The 19,369-nt window shown below is 34.8% G+C and overlaps 1 protein-coding gene across 7 annotated transcripts in view; it reads left to right on the top strand.

The window, feature by feature from the left end:
• LOC149561932 (uncharacterized) overlaps nucleotides 1–19,369 on the top strand; it is a 240,421-nt gene that overhangs the window by 19,383 nt on the left and 201,669 nt on the right. For all 7 annotated transcript variants that reach the window (XM_089825455.1, XM_089825459.1, XM_089825458.1 and 4 more), the window contains exons 4-12: nucleotides 4,526–4,600; nucleotides 4,719–4,827; nucleotides 5,355–5,428; nucleotides 5,637–5,726; nucleotides 6,305–6,370; nucleotides 7,017–7,081; nucleotides 7,229–7,316; nucleotides 7,401–7,490; nucleotides 7,608–7,692. In XM_089825455.1, coding sequence (XP_089681581.1) covers nucleotides 4,526–4,600; nucleotides 4,719–4,827; nucleotides 5,355–5,428; nucleotides 5,637–5,726; nucleotides 6,305–6,370; nucleotides 7,017–7,081; nucleotides 7,229–7,316; nucleotides 7,401–7,490; nucleotides 7,608–7,692 — 742 coding nt within the window. The remainder of the gene's footprint in view (nucleotides 1–4,525; nucleotides 4,601–4,718; nucleotides 4,828–5,354; nucleotides 5,429–5,636; nucleotides 5,727–6,304; nucleotides 6,371–7,016; nucleotides 7,082–7,228; nucleotides 7,317–7,400; nucleotides 7,491–7,607; nucleotides 7,693–19,369) is intronic.

The following is a 19,369-nucleotide window of genomic DNA, read 5'->3' on the forward strand; positions in this document are numbered from 1 at the left end:
CTGCAAAACACATTTTGAGATATCTACGTGGCACTGTTGGTTGTGGACTAAAGTACAAAAATGCTGAAATCGAACTTGAAGGTTGTACCGATTCTGATTGGGCTGGTTGTTCCATAAACCATAAGAGTAGAACCAGATGTTGGTTCAGTCTTGGATCAGCAATGATATCATGGTTCAGTAGAAAACAACCTAAAGTTGCCTTGAGCTCCACCGAAGCTGAATACATGGCAACCTCCATGGGGGCACGTGAAGCAATATGGTTACAAAAGCTATTATTTGGATTATTTGGAAAGAAATTAGATCCCACAGTGATTCATTGTGATAACCAAAGATACATCAAACTTTCCGCTAATCCAGTGTTCCACAATCGGTCAAAGCACATCGAAACTCCATACCACTATATCAGAGACATGGTTGACAGAAATGTGACCAAGTTGATCTATGCAATGTCCCCTTTCTAGCATTCATAGCATGATGTTGTCGTTAGCCTATTTCCCCACAGTCCCGTAGGCTAACTAGGACATTAAAGGGGCTTAGAGGCCATTTGGCCTAGACAGTTTCAGTTTCAGGTCTTTCTGAGGGGTTCTGAGGCAACTTTGGGCATACTTACTATTTATAGTAAGTCATCTTGGACATGGCCGGACATTCAGTCACAGTGGTATGTGAATGGTAATTGTTTAAAATCGACAAGAAGACTTATTTATCATTGATAAGATTTGTTATGCATTGATAAAGCCATTTTATAAAGTTAAATTTAAATATTTAACTTTATTAATGCATAGACTATAGTTTGTGGGAAATATTTAAATTAAAAGAGTTCCCTTTATTTTTATAACACATTGGAGACATAAGGTATATAAAGGGAGTTATGTTTTATCCCACATTGAGAAAACGAAGGATTGAGCTCTTGTGAGAACACTATAAAAGAAATGGAAGAGCTTTTTTTTTTGTATGCTTGGATGAAGATTAATGTTATGTTGCTGGATATTTGATTATCGGGCTTGGAGGACGGAATCCCTCTTTGCTAGCATTCTCTTCGCTGTTGGAAGACACAGTTAGGAGGATCGAGGGTGTTTTCATTTCAGGAAACACACTGGGTTTCATTTGGGGCGTTTGCATGAAGAAATTTACAAGGGTTTGAGGTGCAGATCTGAAGTTAGTTATTGCTATAGTGCTGCATGAACAGTATTTTGCTACAGTCGGCATGAACAGTATTTTGCTACAGTACGGCGTGAACAGTGTTGGTATCAAGTTTACTTGTTTTTCCGGCTGATTAGAAGTTTGGAGGGCTGGCCGACTACATTTGCAAAATACTACGGCAACTAATTCCAGGTTTCTTCTGTCAAATTTTGATATTTTGCATGATAATTGTTGAATACAAGTCTGAATAGTTGTTGCAGCCTTTAAGGCAGCTGTAAGTGCACATCTACATTTAAAAATCACCCTTTATTAGCAGATTGAAAGAGTTTCCAGATTTTTCATATACTATTGAATGTGTGCCAAGTGTTTGTGAAAATGTTATGATGTGTATTATGCATTTTAATGTCACTTCATAGTTGTTCGTAAATCTACTCATTGGAAAGCAATTTATTGAGGAAATCAGCTTTATGAGTTTGCATACAAAGTGTTTGACAATATTCCTTAAGTTAAATTTCTGCAAGTCAAAGTTCAAATCAGGGGAGGATATTACAATCTATATCAGCACTAATGATCAAAATGCTGATATTTTTACTAAGCCTCTTGCAAGAATGAAAATAAAGTACTTCAGAAGTAAACTTGGTATGACAAATTTGTAATTATATTTGTAAATTTATATATATTCATGAATATTGAAAAATTAGATTGTTTGCAAACTTGTAAAATTAAAGGTGATGATCTTTCATATATGTTTAAGGTCACTATTGTAAGGTGACGTTCTTATCAATAGTTGACCAACCTTCTAACACCAAAAGTGTTGAAGGAAAGTGTTATCATTGTTCTTTGGGTCGGATTTTGCCAAACACATTGATAACCATCATGGTTCTTTGGGCTAGATTTTGTTGGGCACATTGATAACCATCATGGTTCTTTTGGCTGGATTTTGCCGGACACCATGAAAATTATTGTTATAGTTCTTCGGGCCAAATTTTGCCGGACACCATAATTGTTAAGCCACCGTCGAGCGGTACTTGTATATATATAAAATGTTTCAAACTCTCATTGCTAAAGAGGGAGTGTTAAGAATGTTAGCAGTTAGTGTATTGAAACATCTGCTGTTTAAATATTAGAAGCTGACATTATATATATATTACAAATCTGTCATTATAATTTATACTGCAGAATATTCCTCATTCTTAATATGATATTGATCTTCTACGTTCAGATGTTGAAGATATCATTTACATCAAATGATGTGTTTCACAACTGTTAAACATAGAGTGATATTATATTACATCTCGATTGCTATCAAGTGTTATTCTTATCACCGATCATCATCGAGTGTTAACATGCTCACACTGATTGATAAATTGGGAGTCTTCTTTGGCATTGTTTGAGTGTTAAGACTTGTCATCGGGTGAGATTAGTATTGGTTATGATTAGTAATGAATAGGTGCTAATATATATATATATATATATATGTTGAGGCATGACCACGTAGGGTCATGGCCCTATTTGGTTATGTTTCTATATATATATATATATATGTTAGCCCCATTTGTATCAGCAGATCATATCAATAAAAATTGGCATATAGATCTCAGATCAGAACAGAATGCTGCTTCAGCAAGTATATCTAATTAAGAAGTTAAGCAATCACATAAGGAATAAAGAAATCTGCTAAATTAAGGAAATCAGACTGAAATATAATTGCTTAGTCTCCACCAATAAAGATCTATTAAACTTTACAACTTCTATCTTGCATTTCTTGTCACCATTTTGCACTTATCAAGCATGTTTTTAAATTTTTCTTGCGAGCCCAAAATGCTTAGAGGTGGATCAACATCTTCATTCCTAATAATTTGATTTCTTCATGTGGAAGATGGCTTTGTTATAAGATTTTTCCATGTTATATGCAAATTGCAAAGATTTATGACATTTGTCACATTTAGATTCTTTTTTACTTGTGGAAAGACACAAGTGGTGCTATTTTAAATTAAAGTACCTTTTAAAGTCACTAGCAAAATTTGTAACTTCTACTGTCATGATTCAAATAGAGTTCTAGAAAAGAAAGTGGCACTAGAAGTGGAGCACCGTCAAAAACTTATTGGGCATTGAAGCAACACCACTTGTGCTATTGATTGGTTAATCCCAATTCCCTTTGCCACAATTCTTTTATATAGAAGCATTGCTATGGCAATTGAGGCGCTGAGCATCAACCACATAGTTAGTCAGTCATTTCATCTCAACTGCACTAGCTTACTGCATCCTTAGTTTTGATGGTTGAGCACCTTTTCCCTGAGATGATACATTTCCTTGTCTAGCTCTTGCTATTTTTCTAAAACACCCAAAAGAGGCAGGAGAAGTGAGAAAATGTAGTGCTCAGATGGCTTTGGGGACCTTGTTTGATCTGTAGATTTTACTGCTGGCTAGTGTTACAAAGAAAGTGTAGCTATCCCCACATGGGGTTGTTCTTAATGAACCTATTACCTTGTTTGTATTTTCTTTTGGGCTCACAAATGTCTTTGAAGTTTTTCGTGGTCCTTGGCATATATTAATGGATTCTCTTAATTATGGTTAAGCTATTGGGGAGGGTGATCTCTTCCTCCTAACTTTTGTGAGTAGTGTTATACTGTATTGTGTTTTCTTTTGGACTCACGGATGTCTTTGATTATGTTTTCATGCTACTTGGTATATTTTAATGGGTCCTCTTAATTATGGTTAAGCCATTGGTGGGTGTGATCTCTTCCCTCCTTACTGTATTGTATTTTCTATTGGGCTCATGAATGTCTTTGATTTTGTTTCCATATTAGGCTTGTATTAATGGATTCTGTTAATTATGGTTTAACCATTGGGGAGTGTGCTCTCTTCCCTCCTAATTTTTTGTGAGTAGTGTTATACTGTATGAATATCGGATGCTTTGAGTGCCTATTTTGTAAATAAAATTTATATTAACAGGAGTTAACTAAAGATCATTTCCATTTAAATTACTAAATGGTTCCATCAAGAAGAGCTTGCAGTATTTACTCAGCTAATAGTGTTTGACAGAAAGTTTGAAATCCTGTGGAAAATTGTCACTTAAAAAATTAAAAAATTATCAGGAAAAAAAAACACTGATAGTATCCCCTGCATTCCATTTGCAACAATTTAAATAAAATGAGTGGTGTAAACTATTGCTCAAACTCTCCTACTTAAAAAGATGCCTTAATGTTTTTAGTTGAAAATCTTGTTGTCCCTAATCACCGACGAGTCAGTTTTAATGGGTTCTCTGCACTGTTAAGATAGAATCAGTAGCCTCCACAAAACCCATTGGCATTTCAACATGAGGAGGATGCCAGTGATGACATGTCGATTGTTCAAATTATTTACAATGTCAAGAATATTGCAGATTAAGAATACTGAAGAGAAGGATGGGGCATTGAAAGTGAACCAAGATTTCTCCTTTGAAGTGATTGATCCACAGGTACGTGTGTAACAGCAGAATTCAGGAAACAAAGTTCTTTAAATTTAGAATATTTCTGGATCCTTGAGTCTTGCTAAATTGATTGTAGTGAACAATTTAAATTCTTAACTGCTTTCAGAGTGCTGTACTTTCCATTCAAGTTTATTGCAAAGGCGTGTTTGGTCTGGCTGATTGCATTGGAACCTGCAAAGACTTGCCCGTGGAAAATCTTCAGAAGCATACTGATGGTAATTATTGCAATAATCTCTAACATGTTTGCTTTAATTTGAGACATACTCTTTTTAGCTAATTGAGCACCATATGGATTTAGAATCCAGTGTTCACCATGCATGTTAGAACATTTTCATTATAGATAGCTAAGGATTGATGCTATTTTGATTATAAACTGCAAAAATGGTATCCAATGTGAGTTTTGTTACATACTATTGTAAACAACAGAGGCAGCCTTGAGTGCAATTATATACATAAGTTTAACTTTGAGTGAGTGATTAATTTGACGATGAATTACCTGATATGCCTTTATCTGCAACTCAAAAAGTAAAAAAGTAGAAGTAATATATCTTTATTCCTAAGGCAAGGAAAAAATTACTTTATATCTCACATCTCTTAGCTGCAAGAGACTTATTTTCAGCCATACCCTTACGAATGACTTGCCCATTCAACAATATACCAATGGATAAATAAGCGCGATGTCCTGAAACTTTTTTTTCGTAACAACTTGTGTGATATCACCCTGAACAATTTTGATCATCAGGTGCTGATAAAGTATTGGAGGCACAGTGGTATGACCTTTATTCCAAAGATGGAAGAAAGAAACACTCAGGGAAGGTGTGATCTTTTATAAAACCTTATCTTATAATGACTTTCTGAATGTACTGTATTTGGTTGGCATACTGCAGAAGCTACTACATATTTATATCATTATGATATCTTATTCCTGCATCTGCGTAAGAATTTTAACATGCAAGTCTTAATATGTGTAAGTCAAATCTTCCTTTGATCTGCGAAACTAATCAAACCAGTGTCGTCATGCCAGATTCTGATGCATGTTATAGTAGACACTGAAGAGGTAGAACAAAGGATGCGTGCTTTTGTTGGAACTTGGAATGTGGGGAACTCACAGCCGGTAAATCCTGAAATAGGTCCCCATCAATTGTTTTGTTGTCTTCTCCTTTTTTCAAGGATCAATTAAAGGCTTTTAGAAGCTAAGCTTTCTATGTACCTGTAGCACACTATAGGAGAAATGAAATATATCCCAATCACTTAAAATTCCTGGAATAGCTCAAAATTCCTTATCTATAGCAAGATGGATAATTTATATAAAGTGAAACTTTTTTGAGATGAAAGGTGTTATATTTGGAAAGGTATTTATATTGAAATTATAAAATTCACATTGGATTGAGGAATTTCTAGACTTTATATTATCAGAAGACATGTCTATGCCAATTATAGATAGTTTACATATCTAGGATTTCTCAACAAGCAGAAGTTGTTCCATTAGATGCAAAGTTTTCAAATTGGAACATTCTTGTTAATGTAGAGCATTTCAAAATTGTTATTTATTTAACTCGTATATAGCTCCCTTTGTTCCTTTAGATTGGCGTTTTAATTTTTCAAGTCTGAGGATTTTCGACAGGTTCTTTTGTGAAAGTGCAACAATCTTGTAATCTGAAGTATTTTCTTGCTAACTATAACACTCTGCAGCCACAGGACTTATCGGCATGGCTTCCAATAGATGCTCGTTATGAAATAGTGGCTATCGGAACACAGGCAAGTTCTATGAACTGGTCCCACATCTGTCACAAGGACCTTCTTGTTTTGGACACGCTCTTGTATAATTAGTGTTTATTATTATTCCTCTAGTCATAGCAGAATTATTCTGTCTGTATTCTAGTTTGTCTACCATAGAATGAAGCACCTATTTATGTTGCTTTCTCTCATTTACATCTCCTCTGGAATTTCTGAGGAATTTCAATGGTTGATTAGTCAAGAACTAAATTAGACAATTCTGGCATTTTAAACAGCAATGTTATTGTCACAGGGTCTGAGTCTTTAAGTTTTGTCCATCAATAAAAGTCTAATTGTTTGATTATTTTCTTTACCAATGGATGGGATACATTTCAGTTGTTTAAATGTTTCATTTTTCTATTTATATCTATGTTCTATTGAAGAGTGGTTAATTCTCTGTAGTTTTCCATTCTGAAAATTCTTTCTATAATCCACACGTAATTTCCATAGTTATTTGGTAGGTGAACGTATACATCTCTTGAAATGCTAGTATAGTACAATATGTCTAGTAATGTTTTTGAAGTCATAGATTCATACTATTGTTGTAAATTTTTACATGAGAATTTCACTGACTGTTGGATTAAAGGATTTTATTGATATTATTTGCATTTTTTTTCAATTGACATAGGAGAGTGATTATCAACCAAGGGCGCCATATACAGAATGTGGGAAGGATTGGTTGGAAACTTGCAAGTATGTATCTTAAGATTTTACTATTGTCTTGCATGTTTTGTCTCGATCTTTTCTAGTTATTTCATAAAATTTATCATTTAAGAGTAGATCAAATCAAATCTTTTTGATACCAGCCTGACAATATTATATTTGTGCTTAAATTGATAGGAATAATGTTGGATATCAATATAGAATAGTCCATTACACTTCAAGAGGCCAAATGCGTCTTGTGGTATTTGTACGGGATGATGCAGAGGTACTGCTGCAACTTTCTGGATTTGGTTAGTGATTGTAAGTTGACGTGTTATCTGAACTGAGTCATGATTATTGTTGCTGCCAGAGAGCAGTATCTGATGTTGACAGCGGAAGTGAAGCAACTGGTGTTGGGCATGTTATTGCAAATAAAGGAGGTGTTTGCATTTCGTTTAAGGTTTGTATTGATTTGCATAGAACCATGTGGCTTGAATTGGAGAATCATGGAATATGTGGATCTATAAAGTATCTTAAGGCCAGCAACTGATATGAAACTTAAAATTTTTTCTGACAGTTCTGGGACACAGGACTTTGTTTTGTTAACAGCCACTTTGCTGCACATGATGGTCAGTGCGAAGCACGGAATGGAAACTATAGAGGTGAGGACGTTTTAGACACTTTTGATGAAGATATTGAAGTTAAAATTCTTTGGACTATCCATCATACATGAGTAATTCAGTGAAGAAGCGCGCATCATGGGGCCCTAGAATAATCTACGTCACCAAGCTATATAAAGTTGGGAGGCTCCTAAAATAGCTAGTTGAAGGAGGCATATTCAATTCATTATTCTTTCTAAAAGAGCATCCTTCTTGTAAAAAAGAGCTTGAAAGTAAGGGCTTTTGCTTGGTAGCCAGGCCTTGAATATTATTTAGCAAACATCTGTCACTAATCCCCCCTTACGCCTGCATTTTTTCAAATTATTTGAAGGGGATGGAATCATTCACTTTGCATAAATGATGTTTCTGACTCACCCAATGTTTAGACCTATGTGGCATGGGTACTTGTACCCATACCCCTAGGACGGGTACTGGTTACTGGTACATGTACCCAACTACTGGGTACTTAGTGGGTACTTAATGGAAAAGCATTATAGCTAGGGACCTTCATTAAGATATTCTGATTTTTGTTTTGTTTTTTTCTTTGTGTATCAGCTTTCTGTTTATCAAGCTTAATTCAATATGTAATCAATTTGAAACTTCGACATAATACTGATGAATGGTAAACTTTATCATTGCTGAAGTCAGAAGTTTATCATTTGCAATATGTCATTTTTATATGATTTATGATCTTCTTATTCATGAATAAATTTTGCCTTCTTTGTTATACATCTAAACATTTAGCATTTATTATTATTACAAACATATTGCAAATCTGAAACTGAAAACAATACATTACATGTGCAAACTTTATCATTGTTCTTGTTTTGAAAACTCATTGTCATGACCAAAGGTCCCAGACATGCTTATCCTCAATATACTTATCTCTTATATAGCCTTGCTTGATAATATTACATTTGCTGAGTATAATATATCCTTGTAGCTGTTTGGAGGGTGAGTTGACTAGATACTCTATGTCAGTGGCTGTTTGATGTCCTCTATATTCAGCCTTTCCTTTTCTGCCTTACTTTATCGTTATCTTTCCCATATACACTTGGGGTGGGGAAAGATAGCAACCTTTCCTTTGCTCATGACCTTTTAGTCAGTGATTGTTTTGTTTGTATTTTAATAAATGTTACACTTTTATATTTTGGCATTATATTTATGTTGTTTGTTATTTATTTATAGTGTTGTTTTTAGTAATGTTTGGCATATATTTAATAAATGTTCTATGAATTCATTTTTAATATGTTTCAGATTCACATTATGATAATATAACATATCAAATAATAAAATTTTGAATATATATAATACATACTATGATAATATTAATGATAACATCAAATATTTATATTATATTATGATAATATAAAGTATTTATATTATAATTGTTTATCAAATATATATTGATATATTACATTATTTCATGAAACTGTGTGAATCTCTAGAATTCATATGATTTTGATGTTAAAGATGTAATCATTTGTTAGTGCTTGACATAATTTGGGTCATATGTTGATAAAATTACATCACTATTTACCACCTCAGTTGAGGGTCATCACAAAGAGGTCGTAGAGAGGACACAAGGCGAGCAAAAGACTATACGACAAAGGAATGTAACTGAATGAGATGAGGAATCCATAGGCAGGTGATATTATATCAGAATCAAAAACTTACAAAGTTCAAGTTTTGAGAAAACTATATGCATGAGAGGCTGTATGTAGAAGAAAAATCTTGTACACATAATAAAGAAAACTCAAGATCCATACAGAGTGAATAATGAATCAAGGCTACTTTGCATAGACGCTATAAAAATATATTATATGATGGTGATATTGTGATTGTACGACATGTTCTAGAGGTGTTAAATTGGGCTTGGCTTGTGTGGGTGTTGTCTCTTCACCCTATCTTGTATTGTGATAGGAAGTGCACCTTAGGTGCTACCCCAAGACCCTGCTAGGGGTGATGTCCTCAGATCCCCACAAGGGGCACTGCCCTCAAACCCCCACTAGAGGTGTTGGGCCTAGACTGAAATATGATTTTTGAAGTACACTACAATGTTGACTTTGATAGTCTAAGTCACTGTCTACACTCTTTCCATTAGTCTTGCCAAATATTACTCGATGTATACTTGTCGTCTAGAAATGACTTTTTCTTTTTGGGGGAATGTAGTCAGTCTATAATGTGGGTTGTTATTTGATAATATTGATTATTTGTCAATGCATCAATTGTTAGTTGATTGTCACTCCTGGGTAGTTGTAAGTGTCAGTTGGTTGATGGTTGTGTCTATCTTGGCAACAATCGGGTCCTTTAAATATTTCATGCGTCAATTGGTTGTTGGTTGTGTCTACCTTGGCAACAATTGGGTCCTTTAAATATTTCATGCGTCGGTTGGTTGTTGGTTGTGTCTATCTTGGCAACAATCGGGTCCTTTAAATATTTCATGTACCACAAAGGGAGTAGTGTATAGTCAGATGAATTGTAATCCTTGGCCAACCATGTATGGTCTTCTTTTTAGTAATGAATTCATGAGGAAAGAAAGATATTTTTTAATCCTATATGTGATTTGCATTGCTATCTATGTTATTATTTCATGTATGTAACTTGGTAAAGTAGTAAACATGCAATGACAAGGTACTGGTTTTCAGAAAAATCAAATGCTTATTTTAGACATGAACAATTACAAAGGAATTCATTTTGTATGATACTCATGATGGAAAAGGATGGCATAAGCTTCCAAGGATAGAGTGGGAATAATACAGCCATTTTAAGTCTGATTTGGGTGAGTATTCAGGAGTTCCAAAAGTGATAACAAGGAATTTTGGTGCAAACTTTGTTGATTTTTTCATAGTTGTGCAAAGCAAATATGTTAAAGTACCTTATGTGATGGAGAATTTGCTAATTTTATACATGGTATCATCATAATCATCCAGGAGATAAGGAGTTACTTAATTTGTGTGAATGTTGTAACATTGAGCTTCGAATTAAAACCTTATAGACGTTCTAGAGTGATTTAGGATTGTAGAGTCACATGGTTTGTTCAAAGCTGATCTATTGGTTGAGCTGGCAATTTCTCGAGGGCAAGAAAATTTGGGGAAGAAGGACTATAATGTCCCCTTTGTGTTCTGTTCTGATTTGCAATCTTTTATCTCTATCTTATTCTAATGAAAACAACTTTGTGTTTGAGGAAAGGAACTCCAAGGTTCTTGGAGCATGTAGTTTATATTTTATAGGGGCATTTTTTGTTGGTATTGAGCTTAGTTGTTCTTGAGAACTCCTATGACACCTTTCAAAGTGAATGTCACCTTTTGATGCACTCTCCAAGATTTTTGGAGAGTGTCTATTTATAAAATCTTGTGGTCAACTTCAATTTCTTTGATGATTATGTCATCTCCATTATATAATAATTAGAATTACACTATTCGCAAAAAAAAGTAGGACTTAAAGTCACTCCTTAAGAGTTGCTTGTGCAGAGCCAAAAAAGTCAATTGGAAGCATAGTTCCTAATCTTGGACTTGGCTTGAACTCGACAAGGTCGATTTGACTCGTGACTTGGCAACGAGTCGGCAAAATGAAACAACCCTTGAAATGTAGAGTTTTTTTAACAATTCAAAACTTGTTTCATTTACCTTTTATTGAATAAAACTTGTTTCATGTACCTTTTATTGAATAAAATTAAAGACACGAAAATCATCAAATATAAGCTAATTGTCATCAATACATAAACACGGTACATAAATGATAAATTCATCATATACGTAAAATGTAAATTGTAGCTAAGTTTGTCATGATTATGAAATTGAAGCTAAGGGGGTTTTGGCTGAAATGAGTTAAAAACTTAAAATCGTAAGACAATCCCTGTTCTAGCTTCAATTTGACCTTACAAAGCCATTAGAGTGCTGAAGGTGTGTTGAATCTTGGAATTGGGCTTAGTTTGAATTTTTTTAGAAAACCCCAAAATCTAGATTTTGCATCTTAACTCCTACGAAGTTGAAACCTATCAGAAACATCCTAACATTACAAATATAAATTAAAGTATAAGAAAGGTATTTAGAAAGGAAATACCTTTCTTATACTCAAATGTTATTTTTGTATTAAAACTTCCGCTCTTTGAGCCAAGTGTTGAATTGTAGAGTAAACTTGCAAGCATATGCTCAGACTTGATTGAGTTTTGCATGCTCGGGCTCGTTGAGTTGGGCAAGTCACCCCCCAAAACTCAGTAAGCCAAGTTGACATAAGTCGACTAGGTTGACTCAACTTGCCAACTTGCCGAACTCGCCATAGCTGTGGCGAGTTTGCAGACTTTGATTAAAAGCCATAAAACTGGGCAGGAATCATTCCAATATAGTCATTTTGAATTTTGATGTTGTTCAACAATTTCTACATCATAGATGAATTATTGAACCTAATTTGATTAATTTACTAAGAGCAAGGAGAAGTGATAAGAAACAAACTAAGATTGGTATTTAAAGGTTATTTACAACAAGAACGTATTGATTTTGAACAAACCTTTGCTCCTATAACAATATTAGAAGTTACATTGAAGATGAGAGGATAAATCAACTCAAGGGGAGTGACATAATGATGTAATGATAGCTAACGATTGCCAAGTAATGTTTTGGTGTTTTGATCAATGCCAAAGGTGAATATTCTTGGCATAGATGATGCAGACTATATTGAAGAGATGATTCAGTGCATGTTTACTGGTCAATTGATTAGTTATTTTATTGTCATTGTTGTCAAGTTGAAGATTTTTGTTTGATAGTTTCTCAGGAACATTGTTCTAGTATTTGCTAATTTGAAATTCAACTTAGTGTAATAGGCTAATAGCTTGTTGGAAAGAGAACTAAGAGTTTAAATTCATGCATGCTTCAAAAAGGGACCGTGTATATAAAATAAAATATTGTTTCATAAAATGGTCTATTGGAGCACAAAAAGGTTTATTTGATTATAAAGTGAATTTAAAATATATATTCTAGACAGTTTGGTGGAAAACTATTAAAGGAGATTTAGAGGCCCATTTCGCTACATGGATTATTTATTTCCTTTTGAGAGACCCTTGTGGTTGTATAGAATTTAACTTGGTTTATCTCACTCTTTGAGGATGAGAGCCCTCTTGGAGAATATATTAGTCATAGTGGTGAAAGACCCTTCCTGGTTAATACTTTGCGATTCAATCAGATCCATAGTTTGTGCAACAAAGGTTTACAGGTAGATTTTATTCAAAATCTGCAATTGTTCATAACTTTTTTATTTTCAATTTATTTTTTGAATATTGTTGAATTAGGTTGCTATAGCGAAGCATATATAAAAAAAACCACATTGGAAACATATGGAATGGGTGCTTGTTATGGAGATTTCTTTAGGGGACTAACTATGTTGGTAAAAGCCATGCGGTTTATCTTGGCTGGTGTTGTTCTTGCATGTTCAATGACGTGTGAAAGAACATCAGAGGTGGAAAGGGTTGAGACACAACTGATAGGATAGATTTTACTAAATATGGGTGGTCATAGTAGTCATAAAGAGTGGTACATGGCATAAAGGGGGTGAACCACACTAATTTTTAGATGATAGTGAACGATGTGATCTAGACGTTGCCATTCATGGTACTACAAGTAGATCAACCAATTTATATTTGTATGGACTGGGAATTGGTTGGGAAGTTGGGTTCAGAACCTGGATCTCGAGTTCAAGTTTGGATTCAAGCCCAAGTTAGCCGTGGGTATGAACATGGTCCCTGTTGGGGACCGTGGGTTTGTCGAGGTGAATCCACAGTCCCCAATAGGGACCCTGCCTAGACCCACCACAGACTTGGGCGAATCCGGGAAGACCGGGGTGGACCCATGCAGTTCCGTGGCCCGTGGGGCCAAAACAATGAAGTTAAAAACACAAAACAATCAATTTTTTAATATTTTTTTGTTTGCAGCGCTAAAAGAAGCCTAATAAGAAACTTTTCATTCATCTAATCTCTCATTTGCTTATTGATTTTGCTCTGTTATTTTGGTGTGGCCATTTTGGAGAGATTGTTTGTGGAGTCTCAAATCCTTCTGATAATCAGTGTTGAGTGTTCCAAGTATGCATTTGTCCTTCCTTTTGCCTCTTTGATAGTTTGTTTTAAGTTTTTTTCTGTTCTAAAATTTTATCAAGTTTTGTATGAGTTTTTCTTTTTTTTTCCTTTTTTTGGTTATAGATTGCAAGAGTGAGTAGTTAGAGTTTATTGGGTTGGGAGGAATCCTAGAGATTTAAAATTGATAAAAGTTCTCCTTTGTGGAAGAATACAACAAGAATTGAATAATGTGTTGGAGGGGGAGGGTATATAGGGAAATGCAATTTTTGCCGAACCCAATATAGAAGCTCATATTATGGAGTTAAACATCATTTGGTAGGCCCTGTAGGTCAAGGGATTAGTGTGTGTGAGGGCCCCCTAGATGGAGGTAGGAAGGGTTCAGGCACTAAGGCATGTATTTCCTTTAGAAATTTTTGCTTTAGTTTGGATTCTGGCACTAAGTATATCCGATCCTTATAATAAATTACGTCATCCAATACCTTGTATCGATCATTCTGAATGTCACTAGCCATTATTTTACATGCAAATATGTTTTTGGAATATTCCACCAATAAGTGTGCTTTCTAGTTAGCTGAAATATAAGATAGTAAGCAGATGGCGGGTTTTCTTGACAAGGCATCTGCAACCACACTGTTCTTTCCCTTCACATATTTGATGTCAAAATCAAAAGCCTGAATCTTATGTATCCATTTTTGTTGCCTCTCGTTCAGATCCCATTGCTCCAGAAAATATCTCAAACTATTATGATTGGTATGAAGGATAAACTTGGCACCTACCAAACACTGTCGGAACTTGGTCAGTGCATGAACGATGGCCAACATTTCTTTGTCATAGATGGAAAATAGATGCTTTGTGTAAGCTTCCGAGTCTCATAGGCTATAGGGTGTCTATCTTGCATCAATATCACCCCAATGCCCTCTTTGGGTGCGTCACACTCCAAAATGAATGGTTGAGTGAAGTTAGGTAAGGCGAGAGCTAGCCAAAAGCTCATTTCTTCTTTTAACTTATAAAAAGTGTGTTGTGCTTTTTCATTCCACTGGAAAGAGCCTTTCTTAGTTAGATATGTTAATGGTGCACTGAGCTGAGAGAATCTTTTTACAAACCTTCGATAATAACTGCACAATCCAAAGAACCCTCGCAACTCAGAGAACGATTTTGGTGGGGGCAAATCAAGGATTCCTGAATCTTCTCCTGGTGGACTTGCACTCCATATTTACTGACAAAGTGCCCTAGGTACAATATTTCTATCATCTTGAATTCACACTTGGATTGCTTGGCGAACAAAGATTGAGCCTACATGATCCCTAGGACTTCATCCAAATGTTTCAGGAATTCTTCCCAAGCTTTGCTGTATATGTGGGTATCATAAAAAAAATCAGCAAGTACTTAAGAAATTGGTTGTTGAAGATGCGATTCATGCAAGATTGGAAAGTAGCTAGTGCATTTGTTAATTTGAACGGCATGACCAGGAGCTTGTAATGCCTGTAGTGACAACAAAAAGTCATCTTCTCCACGTCTTCTTCCCTCATGCAGATTTGATGGTATTCGGAACGAAGATCTATTTTAGAAAAATAAACTGCACCATGCAATTCATCCAACAATTCATTGATCCTGGGAATAAGGTATCTGCTTTTTATTGTTTTCTTATTCAACGTACGATAGTCCACACACATGCGCATTGTTCTGTCCTTTTTAACCAATACTATTGATGACGCAAAAGGGCTAGAGCTGGGACATATCCATCCTTTCTCGAGCAATTCTTGAATTGTCTTCTCAATCTCATCTTTGAATTTTTTTGGATGTTGGTATGGAGTAGTGATAATTGGCTTCGCTCCTATTTTTAGTTCAATGTATGCTCAAAACCTTGATGGGGGGTACACCTAACCGAATGTCGAAAAAATCTTGCTCATATTTATCCAAAATGGTTTGAAGTTTATTATTTGGATAGTATGTCTGTTGACCCGTCGTTGGCACTATAGACACGAAGCACTGTGTGGCCCATACAATGTCATCATGTCGGAAAATAGCTTCCATTTTCTATGCTGATACTTCCTTTGGACCTTCATTTGTCATCCCTCTCAGGACCACCTTTTTTCTATCAACCACAAAAGTGAAATCCATCTGCTTGAAACTTTGCGTGTACTCATCCAAAGATTCCATCCATTGAATGCCTAAAATGACTTCCATATCTGCTAGGTCTAGTACAAAGAAGTCTTTTGTTATTGTGTGGTTACGCATGGTGATGCTTAACTGGGAAACAAGGTGTGTGCATGGTAACATTGACCCTCTGACAACTTTGACTTGGGACCCTTTGTGAGCTTTTGTGGGAAATCCCCTTTGCTTCATGAGTGACGAGTTTATGAAATTCAAGGTAGCTCCCTTGTCTAGCATTACAATCACCCTTTGACCTTGGAGAGTTCTTTGTACCTTAAAAAATTGTATATCTTGGGCTGCTGGAAAGGGCGATGGTTCCTCCACCTTTCACTAAAGCTGCTACTCTCTCCGTACGGTTGAGATCGATGTCTTTAGGGACCTCATGTTGGTGTTCATCTTCGGTAGAAGAGTCGTCTTGCTCGTCATCCGACATGACCTCACTGTAATGTACCTTCTGATGGAGCCTAAATTTAGAATATTTTTTATCCCCCAATTGTTTATTTTTTCTAATTTTCTTACCCTTTACCCCGTTTTATATTTTTTATAACTATATCTTTGATTAATATTGTTCATTGTCTTAAGCATCATTCGAGTTGTTTCACTTCATGAGGCAATCTCAAGATCATTGTTGTTTTAAGTTGCTCTGCTTATGTATTTTATAGCTTTTCTTGCTGATGCTCATATCTTATTGTAAATGTTATTCATCTCAAACTAAAGCATGGAGGTGTAAAAAGAGGGAGAAAATCAAGGCAAACAAACCTGGTTATGTTATGGACCATGAGAAGTTTCTTTTAATGCATTTCAGAGCTACTATAGAATTAGAGTATATATAGTTGAAGATCAAATTGAGAATATAGTTAATGAATCATATACATTGACAGCAGATGTTTCATTTTGAGCCAAAATGTATGAAACTAAGAAGCATTGAATATGAAGAGAGATTAAAAGATGTATTGTCCTTGTCTTATTCATTACACAACATTAATGAGCAATTAAATATAGGAGTGTGAATCACCGATCTGTCAAAGTGATGTTGTAGTCATGACATGATAACAGATCAAAAGAAAACGTGTTTATGGCTGGATAGTGCAAAATCGTGGGTTTTATTACTGTGTTAGAGAAGAGCCACAATTAGAATATGGAGATCGCTGGTTTGGCTGAGTCTTACCTTAGCGTTCCAACATTGAATATACAACGGATATGATGACATTAATCTTAAAAAAAATATTTTACAAAAGAGTCATTACCTATATTCAGAGCCTTGGTAAAGAAGCGGTGAGTTTTGTTGGTCTTCATCACTCACAATTATGAAATATGAAGGGAAACTTAAATCCAACTCCAAAGTCAGATTATAGTTGTGGTATATTGGGAGTCAACTTGTTTCTAGAACCCACTGAAAGGCATGACCTGGTTCTGATTTCATCTTCAGACCCAATAAGAGAGAGTAGAGTGCGGAAATACGTGCACCAATGGGTCTTATATGTGTGCCTTGTAATAATCATATGTATCCAAGACTAGACAAAGAACTTATGACATACATTTTCAGTGCAATAAGTTATTATAGTCATTTAGTTCCAGTATTGATTTGTAGCCATATTCATGTTGAGCCTATTCAAACTTGATGATAGGAGCAAGAGGATAGTATAAAGGTGTGCCACTAATATGGGAAAATTTGTTGATTGGAGAGTTGTGATATTGTTTAATTTGTGCCGCTCATTCATTTTTGTGATCATGGAGAATATAGCACCCACTCTTTGCAAAGCCTCTTGAACGGTGGAATGGTAATACTTATTTTCAATCATTTTAAATATCTCATGCATAACAATGGCTTGTGTTTGATACAGGTTGGTAGTGTGTTAGAGGGAGTTTACCTGTGCAATGCAAATTCACGTGCGATGCCATATAAAAGACTGAAGAAACAATGTTTCTATTTGATCTCGACACCTATTATATCTAGCAAATAAATATTAGGAGGACAATATGCCTGATGGAATGCACTTAGAGAATGAAGAACATATGCAACGGAAGATTCACGTATTTAACTGAGCCTATTCAAACCAAATTTTGTAGTCATTAAACATTAAGGCATTTCTTCAGTAAACTGTTAGTTATATTTACTTTGGAATTAAAGTTTTTTACAAATGGTCATTTATTTGTTTTGAAAAGGTGTGGTGCTTGGAAAAGCAACCGACACCCTTCAACTTCTTATAAATATAACATGTAAAACCAAATGATAAACAATTCATAGACATATACAATTCCTAAAATTTTACACAAGTTCTCATTGCACACTTGATGTATTATTTTCTCATTGGTGGAGATGATGAATTTTTGAACTAAGCTCATGGATGTTGGATCATTGAGTATAAATTTTTATATGCGATCCTAGAATTCAAATGCATTGGATGGATCATCTGTAAGGAGTGTCTCTAGTGCAATTTTTATTTCTAACACAATTTATAAGCATATCTATTTTATTTGTTTGCATTAGATTTTAAAATATTATTTAGTTTTGTCCTATATAATTATTTTTAAAATTCTATAAATATTTTAATGTTCAAACAAGTGGATTGGGTCATTATTGCATTTAAAACTTGATAAAGATAAATATTGTGAAATATTTAATTGTTTCCATATTTATGCCTAGCTTGTCTCCATATCACACGAGTTAAAGCATATTCTAGACTAGTTTAAAATTGCATTTGTATAATTTATCCATCGCACCTAGATTACTAATCTGTTTATAGTTTAAGTACATTGAACTTTATAAAATTGTATGTTTCAACATATAATATTGATTCTGTTTGCCCATTAAATTAAGCACTGGTCTTTATATTACTCTTGATTCATAATCCATACGCTATCAATTGTTTCATTTCTTTCCTTTGAATATTAATATATTTTTTTGTTGCACTAATCTATACTTATTCTTATATTAAAAAAATTCATATACTCATTTATTATCTCAATTCATAATTTGCAAGTTAAAAACTTTCTATAATTCTTGCCATTTTGAAAACTTTTGTTGCATTCGTGTTCTAAGCAATCTGCTATAAGCATTCTAGGATTAAGTGTGTTGTTCAAGATTAGGTACACCATCCTTGGTTTTGCAGAGCTAGAAGTGCAGGGAATTCAGACTACACTGTTTAGGTCCGTCAAGTTGGCGATGACCGGTTGGATATCTTAGCATCGAGTCGGCAAGACTTGTAGGATTCCAATCTGCGGTTGGGAACCAACTCCTTCCCTTTTCCAAGGCATCTATGTCTAGGCTTCCACAGTTCTTTGCAACTAAGACATAATTTCTTTCTTCATAGATGCTTCCTATTGGCTTCCTTGGTGAAGATTGAGTTTCTTTTGGTGCTAGTGGAGGCTTGGAGTCAAAGTTGCTTCAAACGAAAGAAGATGGTGAAAGTGCCATGCTTTGAGCCATTTTGATTGCTTCCAAAAGGGTGGTTGGAT

The sequence above is a fragment of the Cupressus sempervirens genome, chromosome 4 (genome assembly GCF_028749045.1).
Source record: "Cupressus sempervirens isolate cs-2001-9-10 chromosome 4, ASM2874904v1, whole genome shotgun sequence".
Lineage (NCBI taxonomy): Eukaryota > Viridiplantae > Streptophyta > Pinopsida > Cupressales > Cupressaceae > Cupressus > Cupressus sempervirens.